The sequence below is a fragment of the Scatophagus argus genome, chromosome 1 (genome assembly GCF_020382885.2).
Source record: "Scatophagus argus isolate fScaArg1 chromosome 1, fScaArg1.pri, whole genome shotgun sequence".
Taxonomy (NCBI): Eukaryota; Metazoa; Chordata; class Actinopteri; family Scatophagidae; genus Scatophagus; species Scatophagus argus.
This window is the reverse complement of record NC_058493.1, coordinates 27,682,267-27,703,187: the sequence shown is the minus strand read 5'-3', so window position 1 is coordinate 27,703,187 and position 20,921 is coordinate 27,682,267. Positions and strand designations below refer to the sequence as shown.

At 44.6% G+C, this 20,921-nt stretch overlaps 1 protein-coding gene across 4 annotated transcripts in view; it reads left to right on the top strand.

Moving 5' to 3' along the window:
- Nucleotides 1-17,681, top strand: part of ppip5k1a (diphosphoinositol pentakisphosphate kinase 1a) — a 29,110-nt gene extending 11,429 nt beyond the window's left edge. Inside the window, exons 18-31 of one of the 4 annotated variants that reach the window (XM_046396283.1) lie at nucleotides 651-792; nucleotides 1,100-1,323; nucleotides 1,589-1,716; nucleotides 1,847-1,961; nucleotides 2,070-2,177; nucleotides 2,486-2,614; nucleotides 2,715-2,855; nucleotides 3,135-3,228; nucleotides 4,413-4,538; nucleotides 7,242-7,304; nucleotides 10,658-10,837; nucleotides 13,621-13,758; nucleotides 13,842-13,955; nucleotides 14,300-17,681. In XM_046396283.1, the coding sequence (XP_046252239.1) occupies nucleotides 651-792; nucleotides 1,100-1,323; nucleotides 1,589-1,716; nucleotides 1,847-1,961; nucleotides 2,070-2,177; nucleotides 2,486-2,614; nucleotides 2,715-2,855; nucleotides 3,135-3,228; nucleotides 4,413-4,538; nucleotides 7,242-7,304; nucleotides 10,658-10,837; nucleotides 13,621-13,758; nucleotides 13,842-13,955; nucleotides 14,300-14,937 (2,340 nt within the window). In that variant the 3' untranslated portion in view covers nucleotides 14,938-17,681. The remainder of the gene's footprint in view (nucleotides 1-650; nucleotides 793-1,099; nucleotides 1,324-1,588; nucleotides 1,717-1,846; nucleotides 1,962-2,069; nucleotides 2,178-2,485; nucleotides 2,615-2,714; nucleotides 2,856-3,134; nucleotides 3,229-4,412; nucleotides 4,539-7,241; nucleotides 7,305-10,657; nucleotides 10,838-13,620; nucleotides 13,759-13,841; nucleotides 13,956-14,299) is intronic. The other 3 variants (XM_046396294.1, XM_046396305.1, XM_046396315.1) reach the window with 3 other exon arrangements.
- Nucleotides 17,682-20,921: the final 3,240 nt, after the last annotated feature.

The following is a 20,921-nucleotide window of genomic DNA, read 5'->3' as shown; positions in this document are numbered from 1 at the left end:
ATGTTAGAGCAGCTGCAGTTCAGTACAATAAGTTACAGATTGACAAGGAGATCGACCTGTAGTTCACAGGGAGCCATGGATTTGAATTTTCTCTTGTAAGAAGTGGTTAAAAGTTTAGCTGGGACGCAGCAGGAAATAACAGGTCTGTTTGTGCCTGTTGCTGGGATAGCCAGCACTGAACTGGAACACATGAGCTTGACAGATGATTCAAAATCAGATGTCAGTATTTACATTGGCGCAAACTATAAACTTGCTGGGTGGGTGCAGGTGTACAACCAAGGCGGTGTCCACTTCTCATTACAGCTATTCCTCCCAAACTGTACTCTCTACATAATCTACAAATCATAGTCATTTTTTGACAAATGCTTCCCACAGTAATCGTTTGCCTGAGAGGCTGATATGTGGAGACAGGCGGTAACCTCGTAACCCGGGTGCCCGACTGTCTGTGATCTCCTTTGATCATTCAGTGGATTACTAACATGTTGTAATGAAAGCAGAAAGGATCGCATTTCTTCAGCTAAGTCGTGTGTGCGGTTTAGTGTCCGTGATGTCTTTGTAATGTGACGGCTGCCAGCGTTCGTGTGATCTGTGCAGTTGTTTTGTTAGTGAAGTGCTCTGTGCTCCTTCTTCGTGTGTGGTGTGTGTGACAGCTGGCGCCGACCTGTAGCACCTCTTTGGTGAGTTCCATGAAGATAGTCCAGAACCCAGTGGCCACATGTGACAAAGTCTACGCCCTCATTCAGAGCCTCACCTCTCAGATCCGCAAAAGGATGGAGGATCCCAAGTCAGCTGGTGAGCAAAATCCTCCGTCAGCTTATCTCAGTTATTTTTCGTTTTATTTATTATTTTTAATTCCAAGTAAGTAGAAGGTTGGATGACTGGGAAAAAAAGGGAGGAAAAATTTCTCACTTACCACTAGCAGGTATGCAGATATTTTGTTTGATATGCACATGTCTCCACTCCAGTAGATGAATGCTCTTTCATTTAAGGAAAAAAACTTCACAGAATCAGTACTACAGTTTTCACTGGAACTGATTTCTATCAAAATCAGATCATTTCATCAGTAATCCAAACAGTCTTCAATGAATCTTGTCATCAGACCTGCAGCTGTACCACAGTGAGTCACTGGAGCTGATGCTACAGCGCTGGTCCAAACTCGAGAGAGACTTCCGCATGAAGAACGGCCGCTACGACATCAGCAAAATACCGGACATTTACGATTGTGTGAAGTACGACGTCATCCACAACGCTAGTCTGGGCCTGGAGGACACGCTGGAGCTGTTCAGACTGTCTCGAGCTCTGGCTGACATCGTCATCCCACAGGTGAGAGAGAGAGACGGGTGGAGAGGACAGGTGTGTCACATGTGGACTAAGCAACAAAGCATCTTCTCAAAGCTTTTGTGTTTAAAGCTAAATTTCAGTTTATTTCTGTTTTTTTTTTTGGGAACCATTTTGCTAATTTAACATTCACGTTTACATTTTCTCTAAAATCACCTTGACTTGAAGTGTTTTGACACAACAGGTGTTTGAGTTATTACCACGTCAGAGGTTGTGGAGTACTTTTAGCACATTTTTCATCTTTTTACAGGAATATGGCATAAATAAAGTGGAGAAATTGGACATAGCATATGCCTACTGTCTCCCACTGGTCAGAAAGATCCAGCTTGACCTGCAGAGGACCCACGAGGACGAGTCTGTCAACAAACTGCACCCTTTGTAAGTCCCAGAAGGAAATTTAATTTAATATGAGGCTGTTAAGATGGAAAGACATGATGCAAAGTGTTTGAACTGGCTGTAGAGAATATTTTGGAGCATCTAAAACAAAAGGTTTGTGTCTTGTTCGCAGGTACTCTCGCGGAGTCATGTCTCCTGGGCGCCATGTCAGGACACGTTTATATTTCACCAGTGAGAGTCACGTCCACTCCCTGCTCAGCATTTTCCGCTACGGAGGCTTGCTCGATGTAAGGAACTGAGCATCAGTCCTACAGATCTTTGAATGCCTCTCAGATGAGGGTAAATGTTGAAACTGAGCTTGTTTGTGTGCGTGTGCATGTGTGTGTGTGAGACAGGAGGAGAAGGACCAGCAGTGGAAGCGTGCCATGGATTACCTCAGTGCTGTCTCTGAACTGAACTACATGACTCAGATTGTCATCATGCTGTATGAGGACAACAATAAGGTAGAGTTTTGTTGGTTTGAATGTATTTTTGTTTTACTGGCACAGCTTGGCACAAGGCCTCCATGGCATCGTTTCATCCTGTAATCCTAATTACATTCGGATCGGATTTCTTCAGATCAGCACCAGAAGTCATCGTCGAAAGCTTGCTAAGATTTGTCCTCTGACTCATCGGTGTGACTGTTTCTGGTGTTGCCACTTGGCGTATTTTATTCTTCGGTTATTGTATGGCTGCCTTGTAAAACAGCTGAGAGAACATTTTATATTGGGCATCATACTGGAGACAATACTGTAGCAACGTCTCCCTGCAGGACATCTCCTCTGAGGAGCGCTTCCACGTGGAGCTTCACTTCAGCCCAGGCGTCAAAGGCGTCGAGGAGGAGGAGAACGCGCCGACCGGCTTCGGCTTCAGGCCTGCTTCTGCAGAGGTGGCGCGGCAGGTAGAATACCATTCGAGAGTTTTCACCGTATTCTGCTGATAGCGCCGTTTGTGTGTGTCTCTGTGTATTTTTTTCTTCCTCTTCCTCTCTGCTCACTCAGAACGGGCAGAAACAGACAGACCCCGGCAGCCTGGAGGACCTCTCGCGAGATGAGACTGACCGCGCTGTGCCGTTGTCTGAGCCAATCACCATTCAGAGGAGGTCCCCGCTCATACGCAATCATAAGACTGGGTCCATGGAGGTGATGCAGATTAATCCTTCCAGTCGTACGAAGAGTTGTGGTTTTGTCTGTGTGAACGCAGTCAGACATCAGATTACTGGTCTGTTTAGCCGTTTGCCTCCACTGAGGTGGTTTAGTTATTTGTGTTCTCTAGACTCAAAAGATTCTCTGCTTTGGTTTTAGTCTCTCTTGTTGTGGAAGGTCATATTTCACTCTGCAAACTGGCTGTCAGCATTGAGACTGGTGCATAATATCAAGAAGAGTGAACCTACTCTGTTCCTTCTGACTGTTTTCCCGCAGGTGCTCTCAGAGACGTCGTCCTCCAAAGTTGGCAGCTACCGCCTCTTCTCGCTCTGCTCACGTCAATCCCCTGAGATGAAACAAAGTGGATTAGGTAGGTGTCGTGATGCCCTGTTTCCATGGCAAATGTGTGTACAGATGACAGTGTGAAATTGCAGAGTGGGAGGGACGGGTGGGACAGGTTTAACTAAATGACTTTTTACCTGAGAGGACCTTTTCATTAATGAAAATAAAACACTCTGAGGGCTGTTTGTGGAAATGGATGCAGACAGCTTGTTTCTCCTGATGAAGGTAAACGTGTTTGTTAATGCAGTCGCTTGTTTGTGAAGAAAACTACTCTCCAAATACAAGGGACTGACTAATGATAAAATTGTGGCTACATTTTAGGCCTGTTTTTTGGATTTAAATCAGTCCCCAAAAACACATTTTACTTCTGACATCAGTCCAGGTTAACAGCTATAATGAAATGTTGAGAACCTTCATCTAAAATCTGTTCTGATTCCAGCCCCGTTTATCATCTTTGTCTGTAAAATGAGCCAAGTGTTTTTAAAACAGTCTCAAAGTGCAGTTGTTTTGCATCGAGAAGTTTGTTAGTTCTGCTCATGTGGACTAAGTGTGATGAGAATCATGTACCAGCAGCATGTTCATGTACAGGACTGAGGCATTTTAAGTACATTCAGATTAATGTTTCACTTTTTCCATCCCAGCAACTTTCAGAACCTTTCAACAGAACGATCGACTCTGCAGCAGTTTAGCTCTGACGTAGTGGCTGTAAAAAGAAAAATCCACCCCAGCTTCTGTGTGGTGCAGTCTCTGCTGTTAGAGATAAGCATCCACCCCTCACAAATGAAGAACAAGCATTTCTTTTTGGGGATGCTGGATTGCTTGTTACGGTTCAACAGTCATACAGGAAGAAAAGTCACTAAGATGGATCTCATTCTGATTCTTTTGCCTCCAACCGTTTTCTCTTTCTGCGTGGCTCTTTGGTGCTCTCTGCTCGGACATGCTAATGCTGAAACGAAACCACACTGACACAAATTGATAAGTAAAAACTGTGGAAGGATTTCAGGGTGGATTTTTCCTTTTAAAGCCTCTGAGGAGATGGAGAGAGGTGTTGGTATGAGATGCATGGTCTCCTCTGGGTCACTGTCTGTCTGTCTGTCTGTCTGTCTGTGTTTTCCTGTCTCTTTTTCTCTCTTTCTCTGTCCCTCTCTTTGGATAGTTGTTTGAGTAACAGCATGATATGTAGTGGTAACTAACCCCCCGCCCCCCTCGCAGGCTCTCAGTGTGCCGGGCTCTTCAGCACCACTGTCCTAGGTGGGTCCTCTAGCGCCCCTAACCTGCAGGACTACGCACGTGCACATCGCAAAAAATTCTCCACTGGCAGTCTGTCCTACAAAGACGGTACGTGTTTGAGTCCGCGCTCCTTCACTAACCTGCACAGGGCAACAGCAGCTCAGTGTCTCTCACATCCCCTGTTAGTCCTTAAATGTAAAATGTTGTAAGTTTGGCATCCTGAGCGACGCCCTGTGGGGGGGAAACTGGGCACGAAACATAGTAAATATTTCTATTGACTGTAGGTAGGTTTAGCATGAAAGAGTACTGATTGCGGTAGTTGGAGAAAATGCAGAATAGGAACTGACAAACTTTGTTGTTCTGGAAGATGACAGTATGCAGAACTAAGAAGGAATAAATATCATGTCATGTATGTACATACATGTATTTTAGTTTTTAGTTGTCTGTTTTTAGACTCCATATTCGTTCTAGCCACGAAAACTTCTGGATTTTTCCATCTTTTTGTTTCTCCACACCACTTTGAGTAAAGTCGTGTTTTCTTTTGGCAGTTCGTATTCGTGCTGCCTCAGGCCCAAGTAAAGGTTCCTAACAGGACTTAGAGCAGACTTTAGACCGGGTGTAATCCATGTGTGATATGTGTGAAGACCTCGACTGGGAAGGTGGAAAAAACTGCAGACTTTACCAAGAAACGCAGATGCAACAACCAGAGCCCGACCGATGCAATTTGGATATGTTGGCTGATAATTAAATAGACACGATATATATTCATTTTTTGATGTATTTAGCATTTGATGTAATGTTTTTGCAGGCGTCTTTCAGATGTTCTCAAATACCTGTGATAAAGATGCATCATGAAGGGAGGATATTTTAATTTAGTTACCACAATCTTCTTTCTGCTTAAAGTTCTGTTCAATCAAGCAAAGCTTTGCTGTCGGTACATATTACTGTTGTGTCTGCAACAGGCCCATGTCGGTCGGGCTCAAATAACTAAGTCATTTATCAAATTCAAGTTGTTTATAGTCAGCGTTCACTGATGGAGCCAGGTTCCTCTCCAGCCGAGTTACATAACCGTTACATAACACTTTCCCTGAAGACCACATCTGTGGTGCGTTCTGGGGGCATTCACAGTGTATTATAGAGCATTCATAATGCTTTATATCAACAGTCATAGAACACTACAGATTTAAACTTAGAGAATTATAAGCTGAAGTGTCCTAGTAATGACTGATGGGCCTTATGATGCATTAGGCCTGTCTACACTCCCCTGAACAACCTGCTGTAGTGAGGACTCGCAGTGTGCTGTAACAGTCCACGCAGTATCGTGAGTTTTCACTGTATGTGTTCAGTAAAATCAGGTACGAGTCTGCAGCTTCACCATAATGTTTCACTGTTGGTGGTCAGTGAAGTGTGATACATTTTCATGCTTCATAAGTGATTAATGTCAACTGTGTGGACTGAATGCCCCCACAACACACGGTAGATGAGGTCTTCATAGGAACTCTTCGGTGTATAATTATGTCCTTTGTGGCAGGAGAAGCTTCTGTTGTGCACTGACAGTTTGTTAGAGGTTTTAAACAAAGTTAGAGGTTTTTCTTTTTGTTTGTCATTCTAAGCAGCATCCCATATGACGTCTTTTTTTGGAACTACTGCATGTATGAAGCCACTGTTCATCAGTACATGCACTTTAACTGCCCCTCATTCTCAAAAATCATGACCTTTTACCTGTTTTTTTTTGTTTTTTGTTTGGTTTTTTTTGCATGGTCCACAGCTGCACTGACTTCCATTTCAATCGGCTCAGAAATCTACACACACGGAAGATAAACTTTGTTATAGATACAATACAGGCAGCCCCAGCTGGCTGCTCACACATACTTCATACTTACACTCGTCATGTGTTGTGAGTGACCAGCCGAGCTCAGGCAGCACTTTTACATTCCCATCATCCACTGGTTTTGCACATTTATCTGAGTGTGCCAGACAGTTAGAAAACTACGGCTCTAACTGTTGGATAATATTACCTGCGGAAAGAAATTCCCAGAGGTCAGTATTAAAGCGATGGCCGCTGTGCTCGGCCCTGATTGTGTAGGTGACATTGATGTCTGTTGTCATGTCGTCCACTAGGTGTCACTGTGGTGTTACGCTGACTCCCCTCAGCTGCCATCCTCCTGGTTGTCTCACATGTAGCCTTGCTGTTTGTCATCCATCTTGTCACACCTCATTTTCAAGAGTCGACGGGAGCATTGTAGGCTCCGCGCAGTCGAACCCGCGCCGACTGCGCTGTTTTTAGTGCATGCTGCTGCGTGAGTGTAGAGCTGCTGTGAAAAACAGATCTCAGTCCTGCTCAGGTTCAGCGGCCCGTACGTTTCATTGTCGTCTCAGTACACACAGAGAGGCTGAACGGCTTTCATCTACTTAGTGTTGTTTATCTTGTCACGGTTACACTGAAGGACAGCATGAGGGCTTATTTTATGACCTTTTATGTTTCTTGCTGTGTACCCTTCATCTCTTAAGTTCAAACACTTCATCTCACGTCGTCATCCGAAGATGTTCCATCCATTTGTTGGCCCACAGCCATCGTCAAACATCTTCAAACATCAGATGTGTCTGTTTTAACTTCAGTCAGGGCTCCTTCACAAACTGGAACAGGTAGATCTTGTTCTTAAGCAGTCCTTCGCACACAGTAGGTGCTCGCTGATCTCTCCACTGTTGCGTCCACACTAGAAAAGGGCAGGGAAGTTATCAAACATGATATACAAGTTACTGTGGCTCAAAGTAACACTAGTGAATTTTTTTTTTTTTTTATTTCCTCAGAGTTGTTGTCTATGCCGGCAGTAAAACGATTTTCTGTGTCGTTTGCAAAGCATCCGACTAATGGTACGTCTGCTTCTTTCAAGTATTTTTCCACTTCACCTCCCTTTGTCTTGCATGTCTTCAAACTTTTTTATTTATTTATTTTTTGACCTTGGGTTTTTTCCACATGGCCCTTCAGCATTCCAGGTTTCCGTTATTTTTTTCTAATGATTTAATTTTTTGTTTGTTTTACCCATATGTTTTGGACTCTTTCTTTTCTAACACTACCTGACATTCTCTTTCTAACCAGGGTTCCCACTGGTCATTGACTTTGTGAGATATTAAGAAATTAGGAGACGGGGAATGCCAGCGAGCCTTACGGAGGCCTCGTGGTGTTACAGATGGACATTTTACATGGATTATAGCTGGAAGAAAGCCCCAAATGTCAGCAGGGATTTATGGGAGCGCCTTTTACCAGGCATCTGCTCAGTCTGAGGACTTTAATTGTTAATATCTCACACTGCCTTTACAGTAGCTGATGTTTACCTGTTGTGCCAGTTGACATTTCACATACATTTCACTAAAAATTTACTTCTGCAAATGGATTCTGTTTGTCCTTTTGTGATTCATTTACTGGTCTGGCAGCTCCCTAATTTCTGCCCAAGTTCAGTTTAAATCAGAGACTCAGTACTGGTCTTCTGACATGTAGGATCACACAAGCCCTCATCAGTAAGTGCTTTATTTTGCGGGCTGATTGGTACACAGTGGTTGCTGTGGTCAAATGGAAAACTAAATAGTAAGGAGCAAACTTTTAGGATGCTAATCATCATCACTTCGTGTAATCGCTGCCAGGTGTTGCACAGCAGTTTTCTCGTCTTCAAGATGCGGGATTGCACTTTTCCTTGCATTGTGGAATTGGAGAGGATGCTGTGTAGTGGATAAATAAACACACAGTCAAGTAATTGTTCACTATGTCACCAATAGGGAGTCAGTTTTGCGTCTCCTTGTCATGTGTGCAGGTCAGATTTCTGAGACACCTTCACCTTCATGGAGTAAAACGGTCTTGAGGTCAAAAGTCGAGCAGCTGTCGGAGTATGAAGTACAAACTTTACTGTGATGCCGACATGCTTTGTCCTCCCTGGTAGTGTCAGTGCTTTTCTGTTAAAGGTCAGAACAGACATGAGGAGTTTGATAGCATCAGCCTCCATTTATTAAGGGGCCAATGAGTGTTGCATTTGGATTAAGTTCGGGGTCTCTGGAATGAGTCCAGATCCAAAAACTCTCAGTCAGTAGAGTTCCTCACCAGATCCTCCCTGACTGGTGAACACCCTTATATGTGAAGTAGACTTCCTGTTAAAGCAGAGGTAACGCTGAGCCACACAAGAGGACAGACAACAGTTTTCACAGGCTGAGTAGACCTTCAGCTTTGTTCTAGAAAAAACAAGTGAACCTCAGGTGTGTCTCTTTGGACCTGCAATAGCAACCAGATTTGCCATTCCTGATTTCAATTTCATACCTCCCTCAATGTTTTTATGAGTAAAAGCCTAACATCGCAGAGCCTTACGATGGAATTTGATTCTGAACAAAGGGTGGGAACCCTGTTTAACATCCTGCATACTGTTTGTAAATTGATCACCATTTCCCAATAATTCCGTATTTTTTTCCAGTGGACAGAGTTGTGTGTGCGTGTGTGTGTGTGTGTGTGAACACAGTAATTACATGAAGTAGACACCTGCTGCCATTATTGTAGAGGATGTGACCTGAGCTCATTGATCAAGCAGCACATAACCCTTCCTCTGACCTCAGCTTCATGACTCCCGCAGTGACGCCTGCCTGTAATTGTCTTTCTTTATTATGTGGCTCAAAGGATGAAAACAGACACGGCTGACTGAACTCGGATCAGTTCTTACTGCTGCACAGGGGAAGGGTTAAAGCTTCTTCATGTGTGTTCTGACAGAAACATCTGTCAGTTTTGTTTCGATTCAGGAGCACACACATGCTTTTCCACGCTTTCAGTGCACAGATGTGGTTGTTCAAGACTTCAGAAAGGACAAATATTGAATTATTAATGAAGAGGTGTGATGATGATGTTTATGGCTACAGCTGAATGTCTCTGCTTTTATTGATTTTTGGATCATTTCAGTATGGATGTTGAGACAGGAGGGCAGTGCAGACAATAAGATATTAATGTTGTTGTGAGCCACTTTGCTGTATGATCGCGTATTCTTCCTGTCCTCCCGCTGCTTTAAATCGATTCAACGGGCAACTTCTGGTCGGTCGTGCTTTTGTAAATCTCATGTTTCTGTTTTCGAGTTGAGTTGCTTTCCCTTCGGTCGTTTAACGGGTCTGACTGGCAAAAATGTTCATCCACATTCAGCGAGCGTTTCTGCTAGAATCAAACAGAGCAGTGGAATCTCACCTGTAGAACATTCAGATTACCACATGAGATGATCACACCCTGTCAAGACGAGACAAGCTAACCTCCCCGCAGCCCATCAGCCTGTTTTTTCCCCTCATTATGTATTTTTCACCACAGGAACACAAGATGACACGTCCACCATAGCAGTGGCTCCACCTGTGTGGTGCACTGCGAAAGGTACGACGGCTCCCAGATGTCCAGCTTGTATGGACAGTGAAATAAGTTGGCATCAGTTGTCCTAACAGTTTTGGATTTAATGTGAATGTGGACTCATCTGCGCATCGAACAGCTTCTGCAGTGTTTGTTTGGAGAGGTGGCTGCTTTGTGTCACGCTTGCTCCTTCACAAGTGAAATTGAGTCGCTGTGGAGGAGCAACATGATCTTCTCAGTGTGAGCCTTGCTGAAGTGCTGGATGATGATTTGCTGCTTCTTCTGATCTGTGGGCTGTTGGGCGGCCAGGAGAAGCTGCTGGCTGCCTCTTGTGTTTGCAGCACCACCTTCATATGCACACTGCACCTCTCCTCCCTCCTGTTTCCTCTCGCTGTGTCCCTCCCTTCCTCTCCACACTCTTTATTTCTGTGGAAGCCCATTTCTGCCCGTGTGATGATATAAAAAGATGAACTTTTGTGAAATAATGACTTTGTTTTTAAAAGTAATGACTCTCAAAACAATGAGAAGCTTTTTCAAAACAGTGACTTATCTTAAAATGAAATAATCATCATTTAAGAAAGTTTCTCATAATTTTGAGATACTCAGTCATTACTTTGACAAAGTTTCTCATAATTTAAGACATGCAGGTTTCACATCAGTGAAAATTGGTTTCCACAATTTCCCCTCACCTGTATCATACTATAGTCTGTCTCCCCCTTCCTTCCTTCCTCCTCACTCATGTCCTATCGTTTCATGTCTTTTGTACTGCTCCTCCTCTTCCTCCCTCTCCCCCTCCCCCTCCCCTTCCTCCTCCTCCTCCTCCTGCTCCACTGCTCTGTCCTTCCTCGCTCTCCCTCTTCTTCCTCAGAGCCCTTGGAGGAGCACCATGTGGCCCAGTTGTTGAGGCGTTTCTCCACCGACCTCAGCCTGGGCCGCCACCTCTCTCTGGACAGGGCGCTGGCCCACCACCTCCACCTGTGCTCCTACCACCTCCGCCTCTTCCGAAACTGGCTCATCTCCGGCCAAGACCCCCTAGAGTACCTCCACGGTCAGCCTCTGGCCCCGCCCTCCATACCCCCAGCCTCACGCCCTGTTCAGCCGCTGCTCACGGTTTAGTTGTGCTTGTTGACTCTCATGCTTTGCCTCTTGATGTTTCTGCATGCCTGCCTGTTTCTGTGGTTATGCAGATTGCAAGCTGGAGTGGTGTGAGCTGTTTGGGGTTTTTGGGCCATTTTTGCAAATCTTATCTTTCCCCTCTGCAGTGGTGTCAGCAGCTTTTCCTGCTCCTTTTCTCCATCTGTAAACTCTGACAGTTTGTTAGTATATTTTTTATTATTATTATATACATTCAGAAATTGAAACAACACTCTTCTTAGTATGACTATACAAATAAATGAAATTGGGCCGCAGTGGTCAATTAACTTTTCATTATTGAATAAGCCTCCAACTATTTTCACAATTTTCACTTTTCAGTTATTTATTGATTATTTTCAGTATATTATTATTATATTGTGTAAAATGCCAGAAAACTGTTTGAATATTTTTGCATCAAAGCAACTTGAATTATCAGTCAGACAAACGCTGTGCTGACCGATAAATCGTGTTTTCACTGTCGGCGTGATATGAACATGCACAGTAAACATAGCGCCAAAAACTACCTGAAATACAGTTAATTCTGAAATCATTTAATGTACTCGTATGCAATCACACCTGGCACGTCAACATTTGACCTCTCAGGTGGAGTCCCTGGATATGTGGGTCGTGCATTCACACCATCTGATCACGGCTTGTCATGTCAGATACTCTCAGGTCAACTGATTAATCATCAGAGTATTGAACAATGTCCTCACTTAAGGCAGATTCTTCCCTCATGTCAGAGAGAAACCTGTCACCTGACTTCTCTGGTGTTTTTTGTAGTGCTGTTACTTTCTTTTTAATACAACAAACCTTCATTTCAATTCATTCAAGTATAAGTAAGTGACTGAAGTAAACGATATGGACGGCAGGCAGCCAGTGTGACGACATGTCAGTAACAGATGCAGTAGTCGTAACTTCAGTCTTTGTTCTGGACTGTCATGTGCTGTTTTCTCCTTTCAGTCGCTGCTAGAAAAGCAGCAGAAAAAACAAACTGAATGCCAACAAGCTCATTAACAGCTTGTGCATCGTGAATATAAAAGCAGCCTACCTAGTATTCCATGGCAAGACAAACTGCTATTTCTGTTGTAATTATGCACACAGGAACTGTTGTTCCAGCTGAAGATTGAGGCAACCTCGATGGAAACAAATGACGCTTTATGTAACTTGGCAGGAAATGTAATCTTCACAGCAGCAAGAGACAAGGAGGCACAATAATTAGCTTACGAAAAGACGAAGAGCAAACACACAAAGACGGTGGGAGCAGGTACCCGCCTTCTCCGACATCAGACCTCGTGTGTGAGCGCACGCTGCAGAAAACCTTCGGCGAATGCTTGGTCACATTTTTAGGCTTGTTTGCTTGTTCTTTGATTGGATCTTTTTGTGATCCAAATCAGGAAACTTTAATTTTAGACTCTTATGGAGGTCAGAATGCTCCTGCAGTAAGTCCTGACAAACTGAGGATGTTTGTTTCCTATGAAGTTCGAACATGTTCACACTCCTTAGACCAGGCATGTCAAACTGGTCCACAGGAGGGCCGGTGTGGCTGCAGGTTTTCTTTCCAACCAAGTAGCAGCACACCAGACTTGACTCATTTAATCAACTGATCTCCGTCTTCAGACAGCTGATTGGTCAAACGGTGTGCTCTTGGTTAGTTGGCACAAAAACCTGCAGCCACACCGGCCCTCCTGTGGACCAGTTTGACATATGTGCCTTAGACAGTCCTGTTTGAGTGCCAGAACTCTCAGGTGTACATTCAGCTGCAGTAGATGTGAAATGGAAACATGTGTTTTGAGTGTGTGTATGAATCAACGTACTGCACATGCTGTCTAACTGACAGCGTCATGTAGACATATTTACATGTTTAGATTGCTGCTGCTGACAAAGTGCCAGCAGCTTGACACCAAGCTGGTTCAAGATGAAAGATTTTTTTATGTCTCAGCTCAGTACAGATAATCCCTCATCAGCAGTCTGAACCTCCACATTGGTGCAATAAATCCACGTCACATTCGACTCGGTGCATTTGAATGCCAGTTGCCCTCCCTGACTTAACCAGCATGTGATTCCTGCTTGTTTGCTGTACATTCGGCACACACACTCCTGCTCTGTGCACAGTAAAAACGTCTGGCTCTGAGGTCGTAGACGATGGAGTGGAGCTGCAGTCTGACGCTTTGTGACTGTGAACGGCTCTGGTGAGATGGTTGTGAACTAACCGTGGATGAACTGCCTTCGATAACGTGTTGGACCCGAGCTGCAGTCTGGACAGCTTCGTGTGCTGCTGGTAGAGCTGCAGCTTGTTGGAACTGACCAGAAAGGCCAGCGTTGTGTTTTTTTGTTTTGTTTTGTTTTTTTTGTTAGATATGCTTGCTTTTGCAAACACAGCGAGACATTTGAGATGTGTAGACTTGTTGATATGGTGTCATGTTGTCTTGGCGTCCCGCATGGTTTTTGCAACTTGCCTGCGTGGAATCGTAGCATTATATCTATCGATGGAATCGAAGCGTAGAGGCTGGCAGGAGTTGCCAGCGGGTTAGGGTCCGTGCAGAAACAGGAGCAGGCTTTCAGAGCAGCGCGTTGAGGTGTAGTGTATGGGTGGCATTGGGGTGGCGTTGGGGCGGTGGATCCTCTTCTGACTGCCCAGTCTAACTGAGGGCTGATGTGCCTGCGGGCGTCGTGTCTCTGCTCCTTTTGCCGCAGGCTTCGAAGGCTGCTCCATGGTGCCCTCCATCTATCCTCTGGAAACACTGCACAACTCGCTGTCGCTGAAGCAGGTCAACGAGTTCCTCAGCAACGTGTGCATGAACGCAGGGGATCCGCACACGAGGACCAGCAGAGGTTAGAGACAAAGACAAATTCATGTTCTAATCCCAATCGGCGTCAGTCAGCGTGACCCGCGGTCCTTCTTTTTATCCCTGCAGCCCTGTCAGCCATGTTTGACGCGCACAACCAGCCGTCAGTGGACTCGTACATCCCCCAGAAAGTCCTGTCATCCTCCATCTCTCTCAGATCTCGCTCCGACAGGCCTCCTTGGTGTGAGTATCACAGTGTCTCCTTGTTTGTTCCAAGATATGACATTTCTAGGTTGGCCTCACTCAGCTGTCTCACTTTCAGATGTCTGTGGAGTATTTATGGAATACAAGTTGTCCATTACTGTCCTCACAGTTTAGTCTCTGTTACTGCTGTCTGTCATCTTCTTTGACTGATTGTCTAAGAAGCCAACACTTCTTGGCTACTTGAGCAGTTGAGTAGATGATTCTTTGTTCTGTTTTTGTTCAGGGTTGGACATGTTTACCTCGATGAATCACAACCTTTTAGCTCTGTTCTGTTCTCATCCCCTCTCATACTGCCACTGTGGGTTCATTTTCTGTTCCTGCAGACAGCAGTGGTCCATCCAGCACCGTGTCCAGTGCTGGACCGTCCTCTCCCACCACAGCTGACACCTCCCCACGCTTCAGCTTCAGTGATAAGATCTCCCTCACCCCTCAGAGCAGCGAGGAAACACACTCGTCTCAGAACGTTTCCTCTCAGACGGTCCCCGTTGTCGGCTCCCAAGTCCTCGATCCTACTTGCCCTGTGGTTTTGCACCCAGGTGAAGTCCCCCTGACTCCAAATAACTCACCAGAGGATGATGCTGAGCACTGCACTGTTACTGCTCACCAGGCTGATACTCCTGAATGCACACAGGAAGGTCCAGAGGTGGCTCCTGCGGCTGTGGACGCCACCGGTGGTGCGGTTTCAGATCCGGGCCTGAGAGCACCCTGTTCTGCGTTAGCTGAGCTCGCTCTGGGCCGGATGGAGGGTTACTGCCTCCCAGGCTCCCTGCCTGTGTTGTTGGAGCTCAGGGAGAGCAGCAGTGAGGCGGGCTCCAGCTCCCAGACGCCCCAATCTCCTGAGGGACCCGACGAGTTCTTTGACACTCAGGAGTCGATGGAGTTGTGGATGGACAGTCCAGAGAGCCTCCCTGGTCCTGAGACACCTCTGGAAGTCGGAGCCACTCACACGTCAGAACCGTAGAGCGTGGACACCTCCAGGACAACAGACCTCAGATATGTTACAGACTTCAAAAGCATCACCCAGTGAGGTGTTTTACTGAGCTACAACCTGACCTCTCCTCCATCTCCTCCAGCTCGATGACTGTGTTGAGTTAGAGTGGATGGGCAGCTGGTCCTCACACGAGTCTGTGTGTTTGAGAATCATTCGATGGTGCCCTTCATGCTGTTCATTGCCTTTAAAGCACACTGGTGACCCACCAGTGACACCACTGAGCCTCCTCCAACAGTCCACTGTTTCAGTTCATGTGTCTGTAAAGATGTAGGAAGCCACTTCTTGTAAGGTGAAGTTTAAATTTAACATCTCTTTGTTACTGTTGCTTGTATGCTGTAGTCCTTTTCCTTAAAGCTGCAATAGTCATTTTCTGGCCACTAGAGGGCAGAAATGCCCAGAGACCCACAGCCCTGACCTGCTATCACCACAAAGCTGTTGGAGCTGAGCGATACAGAGTTATATTTATTCCTGAGGAGGATATCTGGCATTTTAGCTGCTAGGCGCTCCACTTTGTTCAGGCACCAACATTGTCTGACTGCTATGTTGTGCCAGACAGTTAGTGCACAGTGGGTTTATCAGGAGTTCAAGTGTTGAGTCTTAAAGGGACAGTTCGCCCTAAAATCATAAATACATGTTTTTCCTCTCATCTGTAGTGCTGTTGGTTTGGTCACATAGTTTTGGTGTGAGCTGCAGATTAACTGCACCACAGGTCAGGGGGAAAATATTCACTTTGATTTTGTGGTGACCTGTTCATTTAATTAAAGAAGAAATGATGCGTTCAGCTGATTCATTGTGACCATAATGTTATTGATTAATGGAGCTTTAAATTGTGTAAAGTCCCTAATCTTTGCTTCCCCCTGGAAAGCTGCAGCGGTGAAGTTTCATATCGTCCATCACAGTCAGGTTGGCGTCGGGGCTCCTGTGCTGACGCTGACTGCTTTATCACAGCTGCTGAAGCACAAGCTGTTCTGCTCTCGTTCGTTGTTACAGGATACAGAGGCTTGCCGACTCTTTACCTCTATGACGAACACAGGAAGTGACTCTTCATTGCATGCCAGCGTCTGTCCTGTGCTGAGCTTCGCGTTTAGTAGCTGCTTCTGTGATTTAAGGAAAAAAAAAGAAAAGCAAAAGCTGAATGACAGCAGCTGAACCTTCAGTCCTGCCAGTAAAATCGAATGAGTTTAACCTCCAGGTCAAAGTGTGTGTGCACTGCTTACTGCCAAAGTCCTTAAGCCTCATTGAAGAGTTAATATAATCAGTAGGAATTGATAGAAAGAGAAAATAATATTTATTTTGAAATTGCATCTTGGGAAAAAAAATGTCTGGTATTTTTGATACCCACATCAGATATTTAATTGTACCATAGCTCTTGTATATTTTTTGTAAAATCACCTCATGATGTGGGAAAGTTAAGCTCTCATTTTATCACTGAACAAACAGGAGGGGCATTTAACATTAAATGTGCTTTTATTGTGGCAAGCAGTGATGTAGCAGGTGTGTGTGTGTGTGGGTGTGTGTGTTGGGAGGGGGTTGCACACATGCTTGACAAGCACTTCAGGTAGATGAGGACTCTGATGTGCAATTCTGTGTTCAATCAGTCATGTTACATTTCATTGTACTGTAGAGGTGAAAAACACAACTGAGTCAGTGCAACTCACCTGTCATCGTGTGTGTGTGTGCGTGTGTGTGTGTGTGTCGCGGATGCTTCTTCTTTAAAGGCTCAGTTCACTCAAATTACAAAAAAACATTTTGTCACCTGTCTGTACTGGTTTAATGTTTTTTTTTTTAATTTTGGTTTGGTTTCTGCAGGGTTTGTGATATCTGGATGTCTGGAGACACTGAGAGGTATCACACAGAGACCTTCACAAAAGGTCCTGAGTGTTTCTGAGTGTCAGAGCTCCTGCAGACCCTGACAGCAGCGGCTCATGGCTGTTAGCTCAGACCACAGACTGGCTGTTCCTGCTACGCTGAGCGCCGGACGGTCTGTCACATTGTCCCATGTTGCACACTACATCACCAGAGTCTCTGGCCAGTCCAGTTAGAGCATTCGCGTTTAAAACTTCCTCTGAGTGACTTCCTGTCGGCTCTCCACACACCTGAAACAGATAAAGGAATTTGGCCATGTGGCTCAAGGCTTTTGATCATGCAAACAGGGACTCGTGTGAACAAACAAACAAACTGAGAGCTACACAAACCAAACTTGTTTCACTTTCAGTGTGTTGGAACTGAGGCAGAAACCTGAGAGACAGAAGACTCAGACTCCTGGACGAATAAAACCAGTGAAGGTGAGAAAATCATTTTTGTAATCTGAGTGAACTGAGCCTTTAAAACCTGCCTTGAGATCCACCTTTTAATCACTGAGGATGAATTGTCTGTAATCCACTAAACGCCTCGCTGCTGAGCGTCTGATGGCTTTGTTCACTGAAAAGCTCTCATGTTTCAGGTGTGATTTTACCTGTGTGCTGTCTGTGCTGAGTTCAACCACACACACACGTTTTCCGTCTGCTGACCTCATATAATGTCTGTGTGAAGTTTAGAAACATGCACATCATACTGTAATACTTCCATGTTACAAAATACAGCTATTGGAATGTAAGTTCCTTTTGTGGGTCTGCTTTGTTGTTTGGTTTTAGTATCAGTGGTTTCTGTCTTGTAAAACGAACCAATTAAATAAAAATAATCAAGCTTAAGAGCAGAATTTAAGTTTCCCTTAAGCCTTTGAGGACATTTGTGGTGATTTTACTGTGTTGAAAGGCATTTGTTTTCCTTTTTGAAATAGGAATGACTTGTCCTGAAACTCTACACGCAGTATCCAGTGTACTCTGTAGCATCAGCATTTCTGTAGCCGGAACAAAACGGTCGAGTTAAAAACCATAAAGAAAAAACAGCTTCAGTACAACAGCTGTGTGTTTCTGCCCGATGATAAAACTAAACCTCTGAAGTCCGACTGCGTTAGTGTGTTGTAAATCTGTTCAAGGTAAAGGTGACACCTGGAGTCAACCGCATTAACTGTGTGTGTGTGTGTGTGAGAAGGTCGCTACTGAGCCAAGCAGGAAGCAGTCGAAAGTGATGTGAATGTGAAATCTGCAGTGTTGTTCAAAGTACTCAAACATCATACTCTGAGAGTGTGATACTAAATGCATCTCAGAATAACAAGTAAACTTATATTTAAACATGTATTGAACTGTATGCTGAATTATTCAGTAGTTTTTGAATATAGTCTTTTAATTTGGTTGTCCAAGTACTTCTTTGGTTCTGCAGAGTAACTAACGTTATCAGACAAATGTAGTTAGTACAGTTTTGTTCTGCCTGCATTTAAAGTCCAGGACTTGAGTAAATTGACGCTGAGTCGGTCAGCAGATTTGCCCCGCCCCTCACAGTGCTGTCTCCATGGTTACGGCCGTTGGGTGGTTTGTCTCGTTTTAAGATGGGGCCCTTCTGCTCTCCGGCTTCCTCCCAACAATCTCAAACACATGCAGACTGGGTTAACTGGCTGCCCTGCTTTGTCCCTGGTTGTGAGTGTGTGTGTGTGTGTGAGTGTGTGTGGTTGTCTGTCTTTGTGACTGGCGACCAGACCCGGGTCACCCTGGGACAGGCTCCAGCCTGACCCTGACAGATAAGCGGTATAGAAAATGAATAGATGGATATTAATCTGCAGAACAACTCTAGTACCAGTACTTGAGTAACTGTAGCCTGCTCAGTTACATTTCACCACCGTATTCTTCGCAGTACTAACAAAAGTATCACTATGGAAATCAGTACTTGTACTGAACATTTGTAAATACTTTATCTTCTGAAGAAAAGGGAAGCTGCCACATCTGTTGCTCCTCCTGGTCCCCGTCCTGATCATGTGACCCAGGAGGTGATGTCATTGTGGCAGGAGCTCACAGCAGGGATTGTCCTCCACCAGCTTCCAGCCTGCTCCTTCCTCCAACTCGGCTTCAGCTTCACAAACGGACAGAAAGCGTGACTGCCGTCTCTGTTCAGCTAGTTTTGCATAACAATCGGCTTGTATCAGCGCTGGCGCAGGCGGAGCCTCGGCACTTTCACCCGTGTTACACACCCAGACTGTAGAAGAAGGGTTTAAGTCTGAACAAAGGTGTCGCTGTTCTGTGACTGGACCCCTCTGTGGGGTTCAGCCCTCACTGGATTACGTCATCCGCACACTCTGAGGCAGTGAGGAAGGAAAACTGGTGTCTACAAGGCTGACATCGTTGATTCCTGCCCTGGACTCCATCAGGTCTGGACTCCATGATGGGTCCAAACATAAAGCTGAGCTCAGAGAATTTTTTTTTCTTTTTCCTTCATTGGATTTATTTCCAAAATTTACTTTGTGCTAATTAGCAACTGTTGCTATCATGTTAACATGCTAAACCACACATAAATGTAAACCCTTCTCATGGCAGTCATAGCAGGAAGAGCACAGGCGTAACTTAAACTCCCCCTTAAAGTCAGATTTGTGACTTGGAAAGTCAGGAGAATCTCACCAGCCCTGACCTTTAAAATCCAAGATGGCTGCTCCACATGTCAGCTAGTGAAAGGTCTGGGATATTCTGCTTATTAGCACCTCGATTTTATTTGTATCTCATTAAATTAAAACATGAACATGGTACTTTCCAACAAAATGCGCACATGCCACTGCGGTGTTTCCACCAAATGTGTTGTGATCAGCCGGTCTTGCTAACAGTGGTTAGCCTTGCTACAGCCATCTTGGTTCTCCTTTTTGTTGGAACAACTCAGGTGTGACGTGAGTCCCAGCTCAGACTTCCATCTTCTGAGGCATGTGGAATGCAGCATTAGGCATAGCAATGCTAAACCTAATGTTAGCAGTGACACTGTGAGAATGTTAGCATGATGGTGTTAGCTCAAAGTACTGCCTATAAACTATGAACTGTTAACAAGAAACCCTTTGGACATGTACATAATAACATAATATCTACACTGTGGGATGCTAGTATGCATTGGGGTTAACCAGTTTGGATTGCTAAGCTAAAACTTATCATTTTCATCAGTTTACAACAGTCATGTGATGTAGTGAGACCACCAGGAAAGGAGAGGGAGACAGTATCCTTCAGTAAATGATGCTTTTATTGGTCTTGACCACACTTTTCCCCTTTTAACAATAAATCTGTTTTCTATTTTTTTTTTTTTTTTTACCTTTTTAAGCATTTAAAGAGAGATAAAGAGAATATTGCACTTAAAACAAGAGATGAAAGTAGAACCATGAAGCAGAAAGGAGGGAAAAAACCCATCACGAGGCCTTCTTTACAGCACAGCACAGCCAGGTTACATGTGCCTCCTCAGGACCAGACAGCATAGCTTCGTAAATATACATCTTTTAAAATAGCATTTCTATGTTAAGTCGGTTTTTCTTCAGCTATTACAATACAGGAGAACTCAAAAGGTACACATGCACGTTCAAGCAGGGCTCACTGAAAACCAACAGCCTTTATGATGATTTGTTTGACGGTAGATGAGTCTGATGCCACAGATATTGTCTTTTTTTCTTCATTTTGCACAGAATGCAGTGGTTATGTGAGAGTGTGTTAAGCTTTATCTGGAAAAAAGTGTGAGTAATAGGAAACCAGCTATAGATAAAAATGTACTGACAAGAGGGACCCGAGTCCCTCATGTCTGGCAGTCTGGGTTTAAGTGGTCTGCTCATATGTGAGTGGTGATGATTTTATTTCCATTAGAATTTACAGTGACGCAGTAATAAACAGGAATGCGGGTTACGCTGTCATTGTGGGTTAACAGGAAAACAATGACATCACGGTTAATCCCGTCAGTTGAAGAAGCAGTTAGTTAGTTTTGTTTTTATGTTGTTGTTTTAATTCAGCAGGAACCTCAACCCAACATCATCATCTCAGTGTGGCAGTAACGGTTTTAACATTTTAAAGGAACAGTCCACCCAGAAAGTAAAAACTTCACCCGGGGGAGCGAGGAGATGTTGA